Source organism: Canis aureus, chromosome 5, assembly GCF_053574225.1.
Source record: "Canis aureus isolate CA01 chromosome 5, VMU_Caureus_v.1.0, whole genome shotgun sequence".
Lineage (NCBI taxonomy): Eukaryota > Metazoa > Chordata > Mammalia > Carnivora > Canidae > Canis > Canis aureus.
This window is the reverse complement of record NC_135615.1, coordinates 66,456,366-66,479,882: the sequence shown is the minus strand read 5'-3', so window position 1 is coordinate 66,479,882 and position 23,517 is coordinate 66,456,366. Positions and strand designations below refer to the sequence as shown.

Genomic DNA, 23,517 nt, shown 5'->3' with positions numbered 1-23,517 from the left:
AAATGAGTAGGTGGGTGGGTGGATGGCTGGATGGCTGGGTGAGTGGATGAGTAGATATGTACTTGAGTGAATAGGTGGGTAGGTGGGTGGGTGGGTGGATGGATGGATGCATGTGTTGGCAATAACTCCCAGCAGAACATGACTAGAGAACGCTGGCAGCCTCCAGGTAGGTAAACATATTCTGGATTGATACTCTTGGCCTTCTCCTTGGCTTACCTCATCACTTCCAACTGAAACCTCTTCTCCCAGCCTTGCCCTTAATATTCAAACAGACCATCTCACGGAAAGGTCTGCAATCAAGAGAGCTGGCTGATTACTAATTCTAGTCTTGCTCTAATTTGCTGTGTGGCCATAGATAAGCCACCTCCCCTCTCTGGGCTTCTCTTTGCCATCCAGCACAATGAAGGAACAGGACTAGATCAGGGATGTCTCTGTGCTGTCCATTCCCACACCCTCACCCACACCTTCCTAGCCAAGCTTTCCCCAAGTCTAAGGGTTCATTTGCCAGGTGACCTGTAAGGATGGTGGTTCTATAATTTAGCAAGAATCAGAATCAGCTAGAGGATCTGTGAGAACAGGGACTGCCTGCTGGTCCTCACCCCCAGAGGTTCCGATTCAGTAGGTCAGGTGGGACCAAGCATTTGCACCTCTAAACAATTCCTAGGAGATGAAGATGCTGCTGGTCCTGGGACCCCACTTTGAGAACCGCTGACATCGGGCATCCCGGTCAGCCACTGCTCTGACAGTTTGTGCCCACACCTGCAAGTGTCCCCTTAGTCGGGGGCAGCTCACGCCGTCCCAGAGAGGGGGCCTCCTGGAGCCGCTGAACCCTGCGGGCAGGCAGGGGCAACCCCAGACCTGGCTAGAGGGGACCTTCACACCCCGCAACCAGCTCCGCTCCACGGCCCTGTGTCCACCCTCCCCGCCGTGCGCCCCCGCCCGCTTGCTTCCTCCCGGAGCCTGCGAGAGCACTGTGCCTTCTGCCGCCTGCGCGCCGCCTGCCCCTGCCGCCCTCGGAACAGCTGTGGGCTTAATTATCAAAATAACATTTTAATAGTCTCATAACTGAACTCCCTTCAAAACATGCCAGCGGAGGAGGCGGGAAGGATTCTTTTTAGCACCTCTTCCCGCCCGACTTGCTAATCGGAGGCATTTAAGCTGCCAGGAGGCCCAGATGCCCGGCCCTGCCCACGGAGCTCCTCCTTCCACCCTCCGTGGCCGTGGCTTCCCCGCGAGGAGCGGCCGGACCGAGCCAGAGCCAGGAGTCACCGCGGGGGCCTCACTGCCCCCTCCTCGCAAAAGCAGAAGCCATTCGTTCCCGCAAGCCCCGTCATCGCTCCGGAAAGTGGATCTGCTAAGAGAACTTAGGCAATTCATTTGCGATCACCAGGGGTTTTACTTGCTTTTAACACGTTTTTTTTCCTAATTTAAAAAAAAATTGCTATCACAAGCATTAACTCTGGCTCCCCCTTCCCCTACTACTCCATGTAATAATTCTACAGGGAGTCCTAGCTGGTATTTAGCTCCTGAGTTAAGCTCCACTAAACAAGCCTCGTGCAAAACTAGCTGCACAAATCACAGTGTTTTTCCCTCCCACTCACCGAAGCCCCCTTCACTCTTCCGTTCTTAGAGCGAGCTAACATCGCATTTATCCGGGGCTCGCTCTGCCTGGGCCGTGCGCTAAGTACGGAACATATGTTCTATGTTATTACATCTAATCCTCATTCGGCAGCCCAAGGAGAAAGGCCCGACTGTTTCCAAGATCCCGCTTCACCCGGGAGGAAACTGAAGCCAAGCAGGCTACACCCCCCAAGTGTTACCTACGGGGGGAGCTGAGACAGGCAGACGGGCGGGTGTGTTTTTAGCAAGGGCACTGGCCCACCTTCCTTGGTGTTGGCCCCCCCGGAGGAAATGGTCCTTTAGGCTACTGCTTCTCAAACTTCAACAAGTATGTGAATCCCCTGGGGCTCTTTTTAAAATGCAGATCCCAGGGGATCCCTGGGTGGCTCAGCGTTTAGCGCCTGCCTTCGGCCCAAAGTGTGATCCTGGAGACCCGGGGTCGAGTCCCATGTTGGGCTCCCTGCATGAGGCCTGCTTCTCCCTCTGCCTGGGTCTCTGCCTCTCTCTCCCTCTCTCTATGTATCTCATGAATAAATAAACAAAATCTTTTTAAAAAAATGCAGATCCTGGGGGTGCCTGGGTGGCTCAGTGTGGTTAAGTGTCCGACCCACGGTTTCGGCTCAGGTCATGATCTCAGGGTCATGGGATTGAGCCTCATGTCTGGGTCACACACCAGGCAGGTCTGCTTGCCACTTTCCCTCTGCCACCCCAGCTGGAGCACTCACTCATGCTCACGCTCTCTCTCTCTCTCTCTCTCATAAATAAATAAAATATTTTTACAAAATAAAATAAAATGCAGATTCTGGGTCAGCAGGACTGGGGTGAGACCTGGTAGTCCGTTATTTCTAGTGCACTCCCAGGGATGGGGATAACTGTCAGTCACTGGACCACAACTTTGAGGGGCAAGGCTCTAGAAGGCATGGCCAGCCCCCCCAGTATACTTAGATCAGAGAGACCATGTGTGACTCCTGCAGCTCAGTCTCTGGCTGGAGGCCCTGGTTCTCCCCTGGCGTGCTCACCCGCAGCCCAAATAGAGGGATAGGAAGGAAGACTATTCAGACGCCTATATTCCCAGCCTACCTGTTCATTTGGCTTCTCAAACTCCATGCCCAGCCATGCAACAAGAAGTTGCCTTTGCTGTTTGGAGGAAATCACCAAGACTGAGCAAATCCCTTTGGCCCTCATCAAATTCCCTGCTGCCTCCACTGAGCACCTACTATGTATTAACACAGGCACTGTGGGAATACGCAACAGGACGTGGTACCTGTCCCCAGGCACATGACAAGTGGACAGGAAAGAGTGTTCCCATGTATGGCAGCCCATGGTTCCTCATGGGCTCATGGTGGGACAATGGGGACACAGAGGCAAGAGCAGAAGCTGAGCTGGGCTGGGCACCGTCGTCACCCCGAGCTCTGGGGAATCCAAGTCTCTTTGAGATCAGCCCAAATGCAACTAAATTTACCACCAATAAAAAAGCAGGTCTTCATGCCACCCCCGTACACCGGCTGGGGGCAGGCACTGTGTCCTAGACGTGGGGACTCATTAGCCCACCAAGGTTTGGAAGAAAGGGGCCTGGGCATGGCCCAACCCATCAGAAAATCCATCCTGTTTGAGGATGCCCAGAGACCACACATCTTACTGGCCACAGGCCTGCTCTAGAGGAGTCAAGAGTCTTGAATTCAAGTCCTACCTCTGCCTTTCCAGCCATGTAGCCTCGAGCAAGTCAGGCTTTCTTCTCTGAGCCTGATACCTGCAGCCACGACATGAACATAACAGCAGCAGGTGACTTGATTCACAGGGTCAAACAGAGCAGATGCAGTATATTTACACATTTCATTTTCTATTTTCTTTATTGAAGTAAAAGGCCTTACCCTCATTTTCCAATATAGTTTCATACCATTCAATTAAGTAAATACTTACTAAGCATTTTGTAAGTCCAGAGCAGGGGTGGGACGTGGGGGCTGGCACAGATGAGGAGACAGACAAGACCCTCCGCTCAGAGAATTCATAACTTAGCCAAGAAGGTGTGCTGAATGCACACGGTGTCACAGTGTCAATAAAGACAGAGGACAGACGACAAGGCCATAGTGATGAGGTGTGTCAAAGCACTCAGGGCAGACAGTGAGAGACCCGGGCACAGGCCAGCTGGGAAGAGGGGTACCATGAGCTGTCTCCAGGAACGGGGAAGATTTGTAGAAGAAAAACCATAACCACAGTGATAATAATATCATACCTTTCCCCGTTCATTACTCCTCTGTGCCAACGTTGTTCTAAGCCCATTTGACACTCACGACCACCTAAAGGGGAGGGTCCCACCATCACCACCGTTTCATTGAGGATCAAATGGACACAGAGGATCCGGGAGCTGCTCGTAGTCCCCAGCTCATGGGGAGCGATGCTAGCCCGGAGTCCACATGCTCGACCACTCCATTCTCCTGAGGCCAGGACCCTGGGGAGGCCCGCGGGGGCCACATCTCCCACACACACAGAGAGAGGGAGGGCTGGTACCCCACGTGAGACATCACATGTCAAGAGCGAAGTGGGGTATGGACAGTATTGGTAATATTGGAGAGGTATTGGCAGGCCGGTCCAGTGCACCAGAACTGGCAGCGAGTCAGCGCAGGGGAGCCAAGACCCCAAAAGTACCTGGCGGGCCCAGCAGAAAGCCTTGTCTGTGGCTCCCCAGCAGCCCCTGGCCCTCCTTGCTTGGGGAGGGGGCTCCCCTTGTGCCCTGCCATCCCCCTGCCACTGCATTTTCCCTCCACCATGCAGGTGCCAGAGGCCCCTCTATGGTACAACGACACCTCTGGTGCCCAGAGACCCAGCCCCCAGCTGCCCTGGCCCAAGGCTGGTTCTGAAAGTCTGCGCTCACTTCACAGTAAAGATCTGTCCCTGCTTGGCCTGGGCACCTGCCAGGCACACACACACCGCTGGGGGGCAGAGAGCAGGAGGGGAGAGGGGGCCAACGCCTGCATTTGGAGGCAAGGCCACAGCTCAGGGAGCTTTGGGAAGGCAGGAAGTGCAGAACAGAGTAATAGTATCCCAAAATCCTCGCCTCTCCAGGCAGGCAGGCAAGTGGCCTTCAAGGCCATCCAGGAGGCACTAGTCCCAGCAAACACCCCCAGAGACAGGACAGAGTCTGAATCTTTGTCCTAACACGGCCCCCTGCTCGGGACCCCTTGGGCAATGAGCTCTTCCATCCCAGGGGCAGCCCCGCTCCGCCCTCCTCGGTCAGCCCCACAGAGGCTCCCCCATCCCGCGGCTTCCAGCTGGGGAAGGGCCTCCTTCCACTTGTTACGGATCCTCATTTCTTTCACTTCTTACAACTGCACTTTTCAGAACAGGATATTAAGGGCAGAGAAACCAAGGGCTTTCGGGGTTTTTAGTCTCCGCTCCAGGGAAAAACAGACACTCATCCCTGTCTGAAATTGCTTCACTCTGCGAGCTTGTGGGCCGCAGGAGCCCTCCCGCCACAGACGAGCAGAAAATAGAGTTTGTTTCTCTATCTCCCAGCCCCCCTGCCCCTGCCTCTCGCTGGCTCTCCCTCCTCCTCCCTCTTCTCTGCCTGGCGCACGGCTGGAGGCTGGGGCCTCGTGGTGCCATGTGGCTGTCTGGTGCTGGGGAGCAGGGCACGCACCCCCAGAGCGCACAGCCCTAGCAAAGGAGGAGCAGCAGAAACCCTTCCTGCCGCCTGCCATGCCCCCTGGACCATGTGGCCTTCAAATAACCCTGGACGGAGGCCCTTCTCGGGAAAGCAGACCCAAGGACCTTTTGTTCCCTGAAATATTCAGGTTTTCAGGTCATTCCCTGGTCTTGCCAGCAATGCAGTGTGCTCCTGGCTTGAAACAAAATGCTCTGGTGTTCAAATATTCATTTGGTTTTGGTTAGGACTCCAGTGAGGCGTGTGCATGGGTAGAAACAAGCACACCCCGTTTTCCCCTCTTCCTCTGCTCACTGGCATACCTGCCAGGTTCCACCTTGAGTTTTGCAACATTTCTTTTTAGATTCCTTGATGGCTCCCCAGAATGCAGAGAGCCAGAGACAAACACACAAGGATGGATTCAACTAGTTGTTGCCTCTCCAAGGGAAAGAGGAGAGATCAGTGATGTTTTCTTGGAAGTTAATTCAACCCAAAGCTGGGCATCAGGGATATTCCATCCATGCAGTTCCTCCCTGTCCCCTCCTACCCACAGCCCCACCCCTGCATCAGCAAAAAGCCTGCCCACCTTCCAGACGGCCAGGTGCACACATGCCCTCTGACCAGGCCCCACTGGGGAGGACCCCTCTTGGGCCACCTGGACCAGACTGGGGCCCTCAGGATGCTTTAATTATCCATCACTCCACCTCCTTTCCCTTCGCTCCTCTGTCCCCATCATACAAACCTGTCAAGCGTCCACCCCGAGGACTGGAGAAATCAGCTACCTACTGGCCCTGGTCTTTAACTAAAGGCTCAAGCTCAATTATCCCGCAGACCTTGGGGATCTGAAGAGTGGTGGCTGGAGGAAGGGCTGTCAGTGGGTGTGGGAGGAGGGGAAGGAAGGGTCAGGCATGCTGAGCATGCTTCCATGCCCTTTCCAGGAGGAGCTGGGGAAACTGAGGCTGGAAAATAAATAATGGAATGCATGGCGGCGGCTGCAGCAGTGGCAGCGGGGAGGTGGAGAATCCAGCTAGCCTCACTCCATCCCTCCTCAGGGGGCTGCCATGAAGTGTTCCAAGTAGTCTGAGGGGAGAAAAGATAGACACCCTAGGGGGTTAGTCCTGGGAAGCAAGAGGACCTCTGCCATAGGAGGATACAGGTAGACGCTGACCACTGTAGAAACTCGCAGAGACATTCAGGCCCAACACCTCCTCCTGCCTGGCACATATTTGGCCAGCGGGGACATACATCTCCTTTTTGACATGTGACTTAAAGGGGGTGTCAGCCCCTCAGCCCCTGCTGCCACCATGGACCCCCTCTCTTGCCAGGATAACAGCAAGTGGCTACCCACTGGACTCTGAGCTTCCACTCTGCTCCCCGATGGTGTCACAGCCACCTGGCAGCCAGGCCAATATTTCTTCAAGCTTCAAATAGGATAATGTCCCTGGCGGCCTAAAGCTCCACACTGGTTTCTTATTGCAGAGAATAAAATCCCAGTCCTTGACCGCACCCTGCAAGGCCAGACACGGCCCAGCCTCTCTCATTTCACTGGAGCCACGGTCCTGGTTCCTTCCCACACCCCAGCCCCACACACCTGCTTTCAGCCCCCAGAAGACGGCTGTGGCATTTCCAGCCTCAATGCACATGCTCTGTCCCAGCCTCGTCACAGGCCTGGCTCCTTCTCAGCCTTTAAAGCTCAGCTTAACCAGCATCCTCCCCACTTTCCTCTGTCCTCACACGAGTAACACATCTCTCCATCTGTAATAACACAGTGGCTTGTCCACCTGTTTCGTCTTGGCTTCCCCGTCCAGACATCAGCTACATGAACGACGGAGAAACACATTCGCTCAGATATTCACTCACCAGCGCCCAGCACAGTGCCTGGAGCAGAGCACTCTCAGTACGGACGTTTGTTGAATGAATTAAAGAACACCCGGCTGCCAGTCAGCTCAAAAGCAGAACTCCCCTATAGTCAGAGATGAAGACAGGAGGGCTCTGAACACTCAAGACCAGGAAAAGCAAATACTCTTCCAACCTGCAACGCATTATCAAGCTTTCCTGCTCCGTCTTAATTCCTGATCACATCCGGAGTCAGATATCGAAGAAGCCAGAGAGGCAAATGCTGCATCGCGCCCCCGAGAAAGCCCCTGAGGGTCTGTGTTCCAGGGCAGAAAAGTTTCACTTTCATAAAACGTAATGAAATCTTGCTTCCACCGAGCAGGCGGCGGAGAACACACTCCGAGAGCCCACGGGTGCCCTGGATGCCGACGCTGCGCAAACGCAGGCTGTGACCAGCATACAGGAGCCCGCAGGACGCTCCAGGCGGAGGGCCTGACGCCGGGCCTGGCCGCCACGCGTGCCGAGAAAGGGCAGATTTATACCCCGGCCGTGAGATTTATAACAATAAATGATTCCCCCGATTGCCACAGCCCACAGCAGTCCTCCTGAAGATCTGTGGACAAAAAGCAGACACGCACACAACCAAAACACACACAAACAAAACAAAACAAAACAAAACAAGAGGGAAGAGCGGCGGTCTGTGCCTCTGGCCCCACCGATGTGGGCTTACCCATTACTCTAATGTAATCAGAAGAACATTAAACATTTCTAAAGTCTCCTCTCTTTTCCATGGCTGATTAAGCAGTTGGGAGCAGAGAGTTTACCGTGAAAAAAGCAAACAATTATGTGCTATCCGAGGTAAACATTACCTTAGGAATGGAAGCTGAGATGCACAGCTCCATTGTCAGTAGGGATTATCATTATAATACTTAAAATAACATTTATAACACTTACTGAAATTACACGAATGAAGTCTGCCGAGACACGGAAATGAAATCAGCTCAATGTGTTTTTATAAGAATACTGAAATCTCTGTCCCTTGGAGGGAAGTTCTAGGCATTAGCAGTTTTTGCTGGGCCTCCATTAGCTGGTAAAATTTGAATACTGTTTCTTAGGTGAGCTCTAATCTTCTTTGAATCCTCCCAACACATTTTATCTGTAAAAAATTGTAGTTAAAAATTTAGTTTGATGGAATGATATTTAAGTGCTTTTCCTCATCTAACTCCCTGAAAGCACCCCAGAGAATCTCCCTGTAATTTGTTCAAACGAAATAATATTTTCGTTTCCCCGTTTCTCTTTGTTGTCTTGTGTGATGAAAAGTAACATTTCTTTTCTTTCAATCCTATTAAGCGCGGCTCGAGGAATGCCAGCCACTCAATCCAAATGCAATCTGGCAGACAGGCACTCAGCTTAAAAAACGGGGCCTGCCAAACCAGGTTTCCGTCAGGAGCTGACATGTCACCGGGCGTGGGTTCCCAGCAACATTTCCTGGGCAGTAACGGGGAAGCAAGCCGGGCAGGTTGGTTCCCTCCGGGTAGGTTGGTCCCCGCTCTCGTGCTTTCTTTGTCAGCTGACACACTGGGGTTCTCAGCTCCAGTACTTGGGCATTCCTATATACTCCGACTCCCCGCGCTCCTACGTCCTCCTGGGCCTGCCTGACACCTATACTCAACTACGGACGCGGGTAACTGGCCTGTTTTCCAAACCCAGGACTTGCCCACCTGAACAGGCCTCTCCAGGCAGGAAGGGACACGGCAAGATCCTGATCTATTGCCTTCCTCTACCTGCTGGGGCTCCTTTTCGCCTCTTATCCTGCACGACTTCCCTCCCCAGTGCAGCCTTCGACGAAAGCAGCTTTGCAGTACACAAATTCCAACTTCGCTCTCCAAAACCTATTACCAAATGTCACCTCCTCTCTGAAGCCCTCCCAGCAACCCAAGGCATCCGAGCTCCAGTGCGGAAAGTGAGGGAAAGTTGGGGCAGAGTCCAGAAGAAGGGAGAATATATAGTCTTCTATGTTATTTGAATCTTTTCTCCATGTCAGAGAATGATTTTCTGATTTAAAAAATCATGAAATCCAGGGGTACCTGGGTGGCTCAGTCAGTGAAGCATCTGCCTTCGGCTCAGGTCAGGATCCTAGGGTCTTGGGATTGAGCCCCACATCAGGCTCCCTGCTCAGCAGGGAGTCTGCTTTTCCCTCTGCTTATGCTTGTGTGCTGTCTTTCTTTCTCAAATAAATAAATAAAATCTAGGGACGCCCGGGTGGCTCAGTGGTTTGGCGCCTGCCTTCAGCTCAGGGCATGATCCTGGAAACCCAGGATCAAGTCCCACATCGGGCTCCCTGCATGGAGCCTGCTTCTCCCTCTGTCTTTCTCTGTCTCTCTGTCTCTGTCTCTCTCTCTCTCTGTCTCTCATGAATAAATAAAATCTTAAAAAAAAATAAGTAAATAAATAAATGAAATCTTTAAAAAATAGCGAAGTCCGTTTATGTTGATAAAAAAGACATAGTAGCACCATTTGAATTTCTATATTAATTCAGTGAAATGAATGCCATCCCAAAGACCAATCGCCATCACTAATTATCAGTCTTATCAAACAACTTTCTCAATCTAGATCTATATTGAATGTCTTGCCAACATTCAGCTATCAATTTACTGTATAATGAGCAATCCTCTGAAGAGGAAATGCTCTTAGTGTCCTGCTCAAAACTAAGCTCTTACTTCTTCTTTCTAACCTTGGCTAACTAAAAAACAGAAAGGCCAGCCAAGAGGTATAACAACAGGACTCCAGAGGCCATCCTGGGGCTATAATCTCAGGCAACAGCAAAGGAAAAGTACCCTTAGGGCCTTGCTGGCCTGATTGTGACAAACTCTTGTCTTTGGGACATGCTGGCCTACCCCAGATGACAGGTTTTCTTATTTCCTGGATGTTCCCCTCTTTGGAGGAAAGAATAGCTACAACAGCATGGCCAGGTCTACTGACAGCATACTCATATCGGGTTCTTCACATAAAGCTGCTACTTGATACCAGAAAAACATGCTGTGATTAGCCAATCACTCCATAAGTGGAGGAAAAAGCCACAATGGCAACAGCATTTCCATTCTGTACAAAATGTCAATGGATTCAAAAGTATTTGAAAACAATTATACTTAGGCACAGAAACATTTACACCTCTCGATTTTATTCTAATGACATAATTTTCTTTGCAAATACATTAGCCACCTACAAAAGTGCTCACACACTGTTATTCATTGCACGCGCACACACACACACACACACACAACCATCATCCAGCTCAACTGTCCACTGCCCAGAGAGTAAGGCACTCAGGAGTGGAGAACGCACCGAGTCTACACCCCGAGCACCAAGCATAGTGTGACACCGCACCAGTAAATAATCAGTAACATATACTGGTCATGTTTAGGCCATTTGTCCCATCACCATGTAGAGCAATGCTGGAAACGGCAACAATCTGCCCAGAAGTGAACAATCCAAATGATCTCCACTACTTTGTTTTCTAAGTTAAAAGAAAACTGAGTTCCCTTAAGTTATAAACCGGAGTCGCGGGCAGGAGGAAGTTAGAGCCCGAGGTGCTAAGGAACCGTGTCCGTCACAGACCTGGCTCGTTCACAGAGCAGACACACGGCCTAGAAATAAACTGGAATGAACTCAGATGCCCACAGGCATTGTCTTCCAGGCTCAAAAAGTCCCTTTCTTTGATGCCGGTTTGTAGGTACCAACACTCACATCATGCTCAGCGGAGGAAGGCAGAGGAAGGCAGACCTCTCCCTCGCCAGCCAGGGAAACGGGGTCAGAGGAGCCGGAGCCAGAGGGCAAGAGGCCTCGCTGCCCATTTCAGATAACAAAGGAGACGCCTCCCCCCGCAGCCCCTGTGTCCCTTAGCAGCCAACTGAGGGCACGCACAGAACAAAGTCTGTCAATGCCATTTTAGGACCGGGCCTCTACTGTAGAAGGAACTTGGGGTGGCCACTAGCTCACATCAGCCTGGGGCATCCTTTGCATTGTCCTAAAATTCTATCTTTCAAGTTTGACAGAGAGCTGCTCACCTTTGGTTTTCGGAGACTTTTCCGACAAGACCCACCTCATTCCATGCAACGGCTGGGATTTGCTGCATTAGCTTGCTTGGGGCCGCCATGACAAAATGCCACAGACTGAGCAGCTTACACGCAGGAATCTAGTTTCTCACAGTTCTGGAAGCCATGAGTTTTAGATCAAGGTGTCAGCAGCATCAGTTTCTTCTGAGGCTTCCCTCCCTGACAGGCAGATAGTCTGCCTCTCACCCTGTCCTCACATGGGCCTTCTTCTGTGTGTGCATCCTACTTGGGGTCTCCGTGTGTCTAAATTTCCTCTTCTTATAAGGACACCAGTCATGATGAATTAGGGCCCCCATCCTAATGGCCTCATTTTAACTCACTTGCCTCTATTTAAAAAAAAAAAAAAGGCCCTGCCTCCAAATACAGTCATTCTCAGGTCCTGGAGGTTGGGGCTTCAACATACAAATTTGGGGGAGATGCGTTCAGGTGTCTGGCATTCCAGAAGGAAGGAGCTCATCTGTCTCATCCATGTCAGGCCCTCCCCACCCCACCATTATCATTTGGTTAGTGGTGTGTCCCTTCCCCAGGCCTGTCTGGGCGCTGGCATGCTTTTCTCAAGGTGGGTGACGTGGTTCCAGGGAAGGATGACACACTAGCTATTGTTCCCCCACCCACCCATTTCCAAACTACCTTCTGGCTCTGGTGGACGAGACTCGGAGATAACCTCACCCCATCCTCTAACCTCACCCCATCCTCTCCCTGGAACCCCTCAGGATGACAGGGCCCAAGTGGAAGACTCAGTGTAGAAATAGTCTGATTACGATCCAAAAGGCCAGAACCCCGAGTGCCCCCCAGACCACCGACAAGGGATGGGGTGGGAGGTCCCTCAGGACACAGGCAGTACAGCTCAGCCTCTCGGCCTCCACACGAGTAGCGGCCAGGCCCTTCCCTCCCACTCCCAGTTTCCCCCACGTCTCACAGCCTTCAGACTCACGAACCCACTACCAGCCCATCGCCCGGAACAGCCAGCCATGGCTGCAGAGCGCTGGGGGTGGGGGAAGAATTTGTTGTTGTTGTTGTTGTTTTTTAGTCGAATGCGTTTTTAAAAATCTATTCACGTGTGAAGTGCAGCCTGCCTCTGCCACAGAGGGCATGCTTTGCAATCTGAATCGGCAAATTTGTTAACTGACTGTTGAGCCTAATGTTATATCACTATTCTGCTTCTCGTTAGCAACACAAATTACGGGCAATTAGCCGGCTGACTGTTCAAAGGCAGTTCAATTTCATGTATAAAGAGAACTATATAATGCTTAATGTATCTATCAAATGTAATAGCCCAAACAAAATTAATGATATGAATACAATGAGTGCTTATATGGGATAATTACAAGGTGTCCATCACGAGACGCGTGCCATGGAGTCAGACACACAATTCAGGCAAACAGTCACCAAAGTTGTCGAGGCTGGCCCAGGCTATTTGGAGAGAAAAGTCACCGCGAAGCAGAGCGCGGCTCAGCCTCTCCCAGCGACAGGCGACAGGCGGCAAAGGCAGGCTGCCGCGGTGCCTGAGCAGCACAAGCTGTGGCTTTCGAGCCCCGGGCGGAGGGGGCTGCACACAAGTCCCCGAGACTCCACTTCCTCGTCTGTGAAATGGGAACAGCAGCACCTACGTCCCAGGGCCTAACGCGGCACAACAGGAGCGCGCCGGCCACCAAGGGCTCTGCAGACTCTGCCGGCCTCGCCCGGAGGAAGGCGCGATGCTGCTGAAGTTCCTCCGATTACATAAGAATTTCCAGGGTGAGGCCCCGCAGACCTCTTCCCGCCCGCGTCGCTGACGGAGTCGCGTGGCAGGATACAAACGACACTTCGATTTAATTACCACCTTTTTTTTTTTTCCCCTCTCCTCCGGTAACTAAACATTTTCCTCTGCTCGGTATCCCTGGAATGGCAGGGCCATTCCCAGTGTATTACTTGCATATCTATAATTAAATAATTAAGAATTGTTCAAGCCCTTCCAAACACAACAAAAGGCGATGATTATTTTAAACCCACTTTAGGAAAAGTCAAGCCCCTATCAGCTCCATTTTTTGCTAATAGTTATGCAAGGCTGCACCGGCAGCATTCCCTCTTGCATGCCAGCACACCAATAAATTAAGATATTCCTGGCCGCATCTGCACGAGGGAAATTAGAGCATTACCTGGTCCCCGCCAGTGTGCCAGCTCCGAGCGGCAGGCGCAGCCCACGCTGGGCGACCAGCTGTCTGTGAATGGTGTGTGTGGATCACAGCTCAGAGCCAGGGGATCTCTTAGGAGGCCTGCTCTAATATCACAACTGCCTCGCCGCAGGACTGTTCCCTTCACAGCACAGTATTCAAACACTCTTCCGCCTCTTTCTTTCCGGCTCCGGACCAGGGAGAACCAGGACGTGGGGCCTCCGAGCTGCTCCCCGACGCTGAAACGTGCTTTGGCTGAGTTTCCCTGCTCGCCCTGAGTCCTGACCGGCGAGGACAGCAGTGAGGCACTTTTGTTTTCTGAAACCCCAGCCCCAGTTGCCCAGGAGGAGGGGCGACCTCATTCCTGGTGGGTGTACCATCCCTGGGCCGGGCACCTCTGGCTCGATGGGGACAAGTGGCCATTGCAGAGGTGTAGATGCCAAAATGAATACGAGATCCTTTACACAAGCATGAACCGACTATCCCAAAAGAAGGCAAAGACCTATTTCCCCAGAAACGGGTGGAAGCTTCGGATCCGTGTGTGTATGGGGGTGCGTGTGTCTCGGGGGACAATATGCAGTGTCTGTTGTGTTCCTTGAAGTCTGAATCCCCCTCCCCCACAGGGCTTCCGAGACCCTGACCATGACAGGCCCTGGAAATGGTCCCTGGCCAAACAAAAGCAAAGCCTAGAGTGCCGCGGGCCTTGAGTTTGGCAAACGAGCGAGGCCTCCAGGACGCACCCTCTTTGGCAAACAGTGCCCAAGGCGCTGCAGGCCTAGACCAGAGCTGGAGCTTGGCTGCCCAGAAGAGCCAGCTTACAAGCAACGGGGGAGCAATGGGGGTCTAACAACTGTGTAGGTAAGGGGTTGTGGGGATGGACAGAAGGAGCTGTGGTAGGAGCCGCCGCCGAGGTAGAGGACTGCGATGTGGGTCTTTGACACTGGACCATGGAGGAAGGTAAAGACATTTTCCAGCCACCAATTTGGGGGTAGTCAGTTATGCATGAGGACAAGTGTGCAGAGAATGCTCAACAGGGTCCAGTGGCCTAGAAAGACCCTGAAAGCCATCAGCTTCCAAAATCAGGAGTTGCTGGTGACCCTAGCAAGAAGAGTTTCAAGGAGCATCATGCTCTTTTTAATACCTCCGAGTTTTTGTTGTGTCCACCATCTAGAATTATCTTTCTCTTTTCCTTCTAATGAACTCCTAGTCATCCTTCAGAGGCCCAGCTCAAATGCCTTTCCACTTTCAAACCCCCACTGACTACTCTTTAGCCTCGCGTATCTACCTTCATATAACCAGGATGGGCGATCACTCCCTGTACTACTTAGGAACGATCTGTACTACTTAGGAACTGGGCGATCTACTACTTAGGATCTTAGGGCGATCTGTACTACTTAGGAACTTGCACATCAGCAAGTCTACCTTCCCATCAGACTGGGGAAGGGGGCTTTTGAGTGGGGGCTTTGTTTGCCTCAGTTAGGGATCCCTAATACTCAATGCAAAGCCTGGTATTGAGATGGCCATAAAGACTGGAAGGTGTAGGGAGACTCTCTGCTGAGTCTGGGGCAGAGTCTGAGAGCTATGGATCTTCCCTGTGGCAGAGGGGATTAATTCAAGAGGCTGTGCCTGGGGTCAACTCTGCAAACCAAAGAGGTGGTCGTGGGGGTCCTGCATGTTCTACTTGTACTCAGTGCACCACTTCCTACCCTGGGCACACCTGGGGCCTTTGCACAGGTGGGTGGCAGCCAGCTCTGATCTTATACATGCAGAGGCTAAACCCCATCCCCAAAGGACAGAGCTCCCTTAGGGTTCCATGAGGGCCTCGCAAAGTGGAAACTAGATTCTTCTCCTCTTCTCTCCATCTGGGCACCAGCTATAAACTGTGCTACATACCCTTCTTTATGAGCAGGTTAAATGCCACCCAAGCTGGCCTCATCAGTCCCCAAACATGCTATATCCTTCCTGGTGTCTTTTTGGACTACTCCATTCTCCATATTCTCTGTCCTGATGACAAAGTATACTCCAGCATTTAAGCATAAATTTTTTTTTTAAGATTTTATTTATTCATGAGAGACAGAGAGAGAGAGAGAGAGAGAGAGAGAGGCAGAGACACAGGCGAGGGAGAAGCAGGCTCCATGCAGGGAGCCAGACGCCGGACTGGATCCCTGGTCTCCAGGATCAGGCCCTGGGCTAAAAGCAGCGCTAAACTGCTGAGCCACCCGGGCTTCCCCATAAATTGTTTTTATTTTTATTTATTTTCTAAAAAATATTTTTATTTATTTATTTATTCAGAGGAGAGAGAGAGAGAGGCAGAGACACAGGCAGAGAGAGGGAGAAGCAGGCTCCACGCTGGGAGCCCAACACGGGACTCGATCCTGGGTCTCCAGGATCACACACGGGGCTGCAGGCGGCGCTAAACCGCTGTGCCACCGGGGCTGCCCCATACGTTGTTTTTAATATGAGGTGTTTTCTGTAGCCACATTTGCCTGTCAAATACACGGAAAGCTTTTAGTGGGCAGAAACAAATCCTACACCTTTCCGATATCTTCCTTGATCCAGAGCAGAGTACGGGAGCTCAGTAAGTCTATTTGACAGACAAGGGCGGGAAAAGCACCAATTCACCATCCGTGGCAGACATTGCCAATCAAGCACCTATCTGCTAGCTCTGTGATGGATGATTCACTCATGGAACCTGATGGCTCCTGCCAGTCATATTTGGTGGCTGCTCCCCACCGGGGAGATGAAGTAGCTGGGAAATGCAAGAGTTCCAGGAGGCCCCGAGACGGGGAGGCTCAGAGCAGCAGTGCACTTGGACAGGGCCCCCTCCTGAGACTCTCCCCAGCCCTCTGCTGTGGAAAGCTGAAGAGGTCACAGAGACGCAGGAGAGACAAAGAGAAGAACCACCACCCCCATTCTGTGTTTTGGCACAGAGTCACGGCAACCCCTCTTCCCACTCACCGCTCCAGTCACCAGCAGCTCAAAGTCCAGAGCCAAGGGGGGAAACCCACCGCCCTATGACGTGCCTTTCTCCGGGCTTCTGGCTGCCTACCCAGCCAAAACCAGACAAAGGGCTAAGACGGAAGGTGGGCAGCTCTGACGCAGTTCATTGGCTGCTTTTAATATTCCTTTATAAACATTCTTTCTTCCTCCTTTGCTACTTGCTCTTCTCCGGGCTAAGAAACGTAGCTCAAGACCTGATCGGGGTATCACTTTTCAAATGCCCAAATCCCTGTAAAGGTTTAGTGTCTGGCTGTGTGCATTTTGCTCAGTATTAACATGTTCAATGGAGTACTTTGATTTTTTTTTTATCTAGACGCCAGAAGCTGGTGAATATATGCTTCATAGCTTCAGATAAACCTTTTGTTCTTCTGGGGCTGATCAGCTGGTAGAGCAGCGAGAGGGAGAAGGGGAGGGGAATTCACAGGGGCTCAGCGGTTTCAAAAAGTCAAATTACCTCTGAGCCATAGCAAGGCTGATAATTTAAATGAAAAAATATATATACAGGCTGCAGCACACAACACCGTCTCTGGTAGGACTTTTAATGAAGCCCCAGTTGTGATGACACTGAAGCCGGAACGCTACAGTGGGATAATTACTTGGCTCCCACACAGCTGAGTTCCATAGATGCATTATTAACGGCACATTCCTCGCCATAACGAGAGCTGAACAGAGGTAAGCTCCGCAGACCTGGGCGTCCGCCATTAGCGGCCTGGTGCAAACACAAATGAGTGTTTTCACAAAAGCATGCAAAGGTTGTGAAATTCCAATGAATCCAGTGCTGGGAGATGGGGATGGGGTGGGGTGGGGGGAGGGGAAGGGAGGACCGGGTATAATAGAAATATAAATATATAGTGATACACACACACACACACACACACACACACACACACATATTTGGTCCACGCAGACGTGGCTGGAGATGTCACCTTTCCCTGCACTATGTACTTGGAATAAAGCAACCTGGGAAATTATAGAGTCAGAACACATTGATTTTCCCGCAACAGATCCAGGCGGCAGCCCTGATGAAGAATTACAGAGGAAATGCAATAACCTAATTCTCCTCCAACCTGGCCCTGCCGCGCCCGCAGCCCCGAGCTTACCTGGCTGGGGCCACGGGGCAGCGCCTCCTGACCTGGGCGCGCTGCACAGCTGGGCTCCCGTTTGGCGCTGCCAGGCTGCCCCCTGCCCACCGTCTCCCTTCCCAACCCTAGTTCCACTCCTGAGCCCCAGCACTCGCTCAGGCCACATTTTCAGGGCATGCAGGGATCGCCAGCTGCCTCAGAGTCCAAGGGTCTCCTGGAAAGGGGTAAGCCACAGAGATGGGTATTCTTGCTCCCAACTCACCCCAATTAAAGCCTGGGACAAAGACACACATAGCATCGTGATGCGGGGTCAGAGGAAGCCCATGCACGGCTCATACAGAGGCTCCAGAGCACTGGGGTGACTTGGAGGAGACGGGTGGGAAGCCAGTGCCCCGGCCCTGTGCTTCCCCTGGAAGCGTCTGTTTCAAGGTGACCCTGTTTCGCGAGTTAGCCCCAGCGTCCCCCGCCTGCTCACAGAACCAGGGGCCTCCCAGTAATTAACACCCGTACTTGATGAGGTCCAGCTGGCAAACTGAAGCGATGCCAGCATCCTCCACTCGACAACCTGGGCTCCTGCAGCCGGGCCCCAGCGAGGGCCCCTCCCTCCACGGCCACTCTGGCCCCCTGTCCCTGGAGGAGAAGGCGAAAGTCACCCATCTAGCATGGATGTTCAATAAGAAGTGGTTTAGAACAGTGAAACGCTAAACACTCCAACGGGGAATTTAAACTGTGGCACTTCGAGAATGAAACAGCAAGCAGCCACTAATAATGATGGTGCAGACGTGTGTATGTGTTGTACGTGTTGACACAAGAGGCGGTCACCCTATACTGCTGGGGGGGAAAGGTCACAAAATAGTATGGATATTATAACTCCACTTAAAACTAAACACTTGTGTATGAAAGAGTACACAGAGGTTCCATTTGTACAAAGGAACAAAAACAGGCACCACTGTCTTGGCCGTCGGAAGTCAAGATCACGGTTCCTCTGGGGTGGGACTAGAAGGGGGTACGAGGTATTCCCCTGGGGTGCAGGTAAGGCCGCATCATGATCCAGCACTATCTGCACTGGTTCAGTGTGGGAAAACTCAGTGAGCTTATGCTCATGGCTTTTGAGCTTTTCTGTATGTAAGTTATGCATCAATAACAAGTCATTACGTATTTATTGACATGTGTACTTTTCTGTATAAATATCAAACTTCAATAAAATGTTTTTTAAACCTGTGTTTACAGGTGTATGAACACACAGAGTCAGGTAAGGTAAACACCAAATTGTTAACAGTTTTCCCCAGGAGATGAGATTAAGGGTGATTTCTATCTGTTCTTTTTATGTATCAGCATTTTTTTTTTCTTGTAAGGAAAATACATTAAGTTAAAAAAAATAAAAAAGATATTTTTAAACAGAGAGGGGCAACCTGCCTGAAATTATAAGGAACACGACCAATTAGCAAGATGAATAATAGCACCCACCACCACCCACCACCACATCATCATCTATTCAACAAATAAAAGCGCTCAAATGCAGTTTGGGACCTGCCTCTGCCCGAGCCTTCTGGATGCGGGCTCTCCTAGAAAAAAACAGAGACAGAAACCTTCAGCAGAAGTCCCTTGCGGAGTGAATTGTTTTTCCCAGGCCTGGTCCAGGAGCAGTGTGAACCAAAACCTAAATAAACAGCTCTGTGTGGCCGTTCATCACTGCAAAGCTGAGAGCGGTCCCCCACACGGGCCGGGAGCTGGCCACATGCACTCAGAGAATAGTTAGACAAAAGAAAAGCACGCGGGAAGTTCCGACCCACGCGCAGAGTGTGTTATTCCCCCGCTGACCTTAGCCAGAGCCCACCGGCCCCTGGCAGGCACCTCTTCTCCCCCACACCCCTCCTTGCTCATTTCTGACCACTTTCTAACACATCCATCTTAACCCCCCCCAATTCCCCACTTGGCGCACTTTCCCACGGGTGCTCAAAACACAGGTGAGAAGAAATAGAAGGTAAGCAAGATGTCAGTGTAGAAACAGCTCGAGGGGGAGAAGTCGGTCATCCAGGCGGATTATTCATCTGCCCCCAATCCAAACCGATATCCTTTAAATACCTAATCAAGATTTATTTAGAGGAGACAGGAGGGCTGACAGGGGAGGTGGGGGGCAGCGAGTAGAAGGGGGGACCCCTGGTGGCGGCTGCAGCTAGTCTGAATCTGTCCCTAGCAATCCCGTTCTGACCCCAGACTCTTCCTCACACAGCAGAACTAAAACTCTGCGGTCCACTGGCACCCCCCGACACACACACACACACCTTAGAGGGTGTCCCTCAGGTTTGGACCGAGCCCTTGCTGGGACCCTGTGGGGACCCTCTTTCCAGAAGTCTCGCCTAGAGTTGCTTCCTGTGGGATTGTAGCACCTCCCATAGGTTTGCTCCCAAATTCAGCCAAGTCACTGTCCCTCTGCACTCTGGCTTCTCCGGAAAGTGGAAAACTTCCATCAGAAGCCTGTTTCAAGGAGGGGGGGATGGCCTTGGCTCTCCAAGAAGCCACGAGACCACGCGTCTAGAAGTGTGTGGCATCTAGAAGGTCACTTCCTTTTGGAAAGGGGACAGAGATTATTTTAGAAAAGCACAAGGGAAAAAATTCCTTCCCACCAAAGGGGAGACCAAGCACTTTGCCAGGGGCTTAGGGGCAGCAGTTTCTATCTGTGGTGCTCTCCCAGGTCCCTGCTGGAGGAGCGGTGAGCTCATCGCCAGACCAGCCGAGGAAGGCCTCCCAACAGTGCCCGAGGGGCCCCAAGACTCAGCTTCCCACACCTTTGCAGGAGATCCCTAGGAAATGTTGTCCTAGATTATGGAGGATGGGCCAACCCAGCAGAATAGAACCCAAAACAAAACCACTAGCAGGCAAGGCCCCTCAGCTGGGGGTAGGGGGTCTTCAGACAGAGGCCCTGGTCTGGTCTCCTCCGGACATGAGAAAGGGATGTCTCTGGATTAAGAACCAAACGAAACAAACTTCCTCTTACAGATTGCTCTGGGTGTTCTGAGACCAGGGTCCAGTTGTCTCTCTCTTTATTAAAAATTCCACACTTCCCTTCCCTTTGGAGCCTTTTTCCTACCTCTCCTCTCCTCATCTTTCATCAGAAAGTTTAGTGGAAAGAACTGGCCACACACTAGCACAGCCAGCAATCTCTGTGCTGGAGACCCTCGAGTCCCTCCCAACGAAGAGGCCAGTTGTTCTAGAGAGGGGATGCTCCTCTCTCTTTCTCTCTCTCTCTCTCTCTCTCTCACACACACACACACAGATTCAGAAACACACAGGCACATAGCAGAAGGGGCTACCTGCCCCTCACACTCACACACACATGCAAAATACAGAGACATACACAGACACACACATAGCAGAGAAATAGCCTCCTAGAGCCAAATACATAGACTCAAACAAATATACAAGGGCTGCAAACACACCCAGACCCCAAACACGGAAACAAACCCACAACTGTCAAATGCACTGACCCCCCTCAAAACGACACACACACACACACACACTCACTCATAAATACAAGACTCAGCAACAAACTGACAGGCATGCAAGTGTTGAGACACACAGAAATACAAATTACACACAAATCCCCTGCTACAACAACAACAAATCAAACATGCAGAGACCAACACCCATGCTCAGGGACAAATCCTCTGATAGGGTTGTCAATTCAGACTTTTCAGAAGAGCCAGGAGGGCAAAGCGGACTGGTTATGAAAAAACTGGACCAAGTGTGCAGGCGAGGCCAGAACAGGATCTTCCAGGACTCCTCTGGAGGCCTCTTCCTGCTTGGGGTCCTTAAGCACCTCCCCCTCCCTCCCCACCCTGGCCATTTCCTGAGGCCCCATAGGAGGACCCTCCCCACTAGGAGGACCCTCCCCACTATGAAGGCTGCCAGCTAGAGGGCAGGGAGTGATCCAGGGGGTGGATGTGGCGGGGGGCTCTCTCTTGTGTCTCCTCAAGCTCATTTTCCTCTCAAGTGAGGACTATACAAAAGAGGGGTTCAAGGAGTTAAGGGTACCCTTGCTCCCAGGCTGCAGAAGGGATCTCACAGGGGCAAGCCAAGCCGGGGACACGCCTCGCTGGCTGCAGACAGAAGCTGAGCGTGGAGGTCGAATCTTTATAAACCCCAGGACTAAACTGACCTCCTGACAGCCCTAGTCCTGCTGGAATCTCAATTCTGCAGAAGCGCTCAGTTAGCGTCTTCCCGCCACAGATCCCCCTCAGCCCGTCTGCCTTATACCCAGAGTTAGCAGCTCTAATATTTAGCGCTCCATGGGCAGGATTCACAGCCAAGAATTCAACTGGAAAAAATACAGTATCTACCAATACCCCTGTCCAACAATAGGCTAATGAAATATCCATCTTTGCACGTCACCAGTTCTCGTCCAGTAAATTAGGAAATAAACTCCAAAACCGACCCTGGTTTTCACTCGTCTTGAAACATCCACCAAAATAGCACCAAACTTTTATAGCACACTCGCTTCCTGGAAAATAAACATATCAATTGTCTTTTTAAACCTCTATAGTATTTTGTCAATATTTTTTTATTACAGCAGAGAATGTATAAATATTTTATTATAAACCAAAGGCCTAAAATAAACAGTTTAGTAAATAGTTATTACATTACAAGGAAAAACATCTGTGGAAACTGCTTTCCATGTAATTATTCTTGCTATTTTACATTAGCGCTCAACGTGAATTTCTTTGGCACTAATGTTTCACTTGTTCTAAATCTTCCTCCTTGTTGCTATTATTAAAATCTTAAAAAGGTGCCAAATCTTAAATGAAGAAAAAAAAATGATTCACTAGAAATTATTCATATCACAGTGAGTCGCTACTAAACCTGGCAGGGGTGCAGTATTTTCGGTGAAATTAACATAAAATATACAACTGCAAATTATCCAGGAAATAGCTATGTTCTTTACGGCATGCTTTTACATTCGGAAAAAAAATGTTCTCCTTCTTCATCTCACACAAAGCCACAGACAGCTCCACTCGGGCAAGTTTTAAAGGGAAAGTAATAGATTTGTCAAAGGAGCACGGGCTTTGAGAAACAGACAAACAGCTCATGGGTGGATCAGCCTTAGGTAATTACCAGAGACAACGTCAGAAACGTGGGGAAGGCAAGAAAAACAGCCGGCAGCTTTCTTCCCCCTCGATTTCAGAGAATGTATTTCCTCTTACAGGCCTCAGCTCTGTCTCCTAAACACAAGAAAAACTGTAACACCATGTAAAATGCAAATCTCGCTGTAAATATTTTATAAAATTGTTGCATACATCCCAAAAGCTATAGGTCTTAATTGAGAGCAGGCGATTTTTCTAGTCAATATATGGAAATGGAAAATGCTAATTTGTGTTTTTCTACTTATAAAACACCCTGGAGAACAGCAAGCCACAAATGCACTCACTTTAATATTATAAATATAATTTGGCTCCCTCTTTACCATCCCCACAGCCCTGGCTTTTATCTCCCTGTGGCTGCAGGAGGAGAGATGGAGAATCGCTTTCACAGCATCAGGCTGGGAAGACGGCCTCGGATGATGGCAGGGGGGACATGAGGCAGGGAGCTGTGTGCCCCCACCCCTACTGTCTTCCGCCCCCAGGGACTGGCAGGCAAGGGCCACAGGCCAGGAGGGACTGCCCAGGGTCTGCTCCCCCAAGGGCCAGAAGCAAGAATGAAGGCTGGAGCTTTGGCCACGTGGCTCCTCCCTCCCCTGTTGGGCCTGTTTGGGCTCCACGCTCCATCCGACTGCCTCAGAGCTCCCTCTGGGCAGGAAGACTTCTCCAAGGGCCACCCCTAGAGCAGCTGTGACTAGCAAGATGGCCTGATCACTCCAAGTTGGGAATGCCTGTTTCCAGACTCCCAAGAGAGACTAAGGCCTCTACCAATGATCCTGAGAGCCTCCCACTCCCAGCAAGGGCAGCAGGGCTCCCTGGAGGGCCCACAGCCCCCACCTCTCACACACGCCTCCACCCCTGCCTCACAGTGCATTTCCCACCGGGAACACACAGGCTTTCCCACCTAGAGCATCACTGTCCTAGCCACGGGTGGCT

At 51.2% G+C, this 23,517-nt stretch overlaps 1 protein-coding gene across 5 annotated transcripts in view; it reads right to left on the bottom strand.

The window, feature by feature from the left end:
* ZNF423 (zinc finger protein 423) overlaps positions 1–23,517 on the bottom strand; it is a 334,278-nt gene that overhangs the window by 78,422 nt on the left and 232,339 nt on the right. Inside the window, exon 6 of one of the 5 annotated variants that reach the window (XM_077898497.1) lies at positions 8,128–8,252. The exons of the other annotated variants lie outside the window; for them this stretch is intronic. Within the exon in view, the coding sequence (XP_077754623.1) occupies positions 8,149–8,252 (104 nt within the window). The 3' untranslated portion in view covers positions 8,128–8,148. Of the gene's footprint in view, positions 1–8,127; positions 8,253–23,517 lie in introns of those variants that run through there. 5 annotated transcript variants of the gene reach the window in all.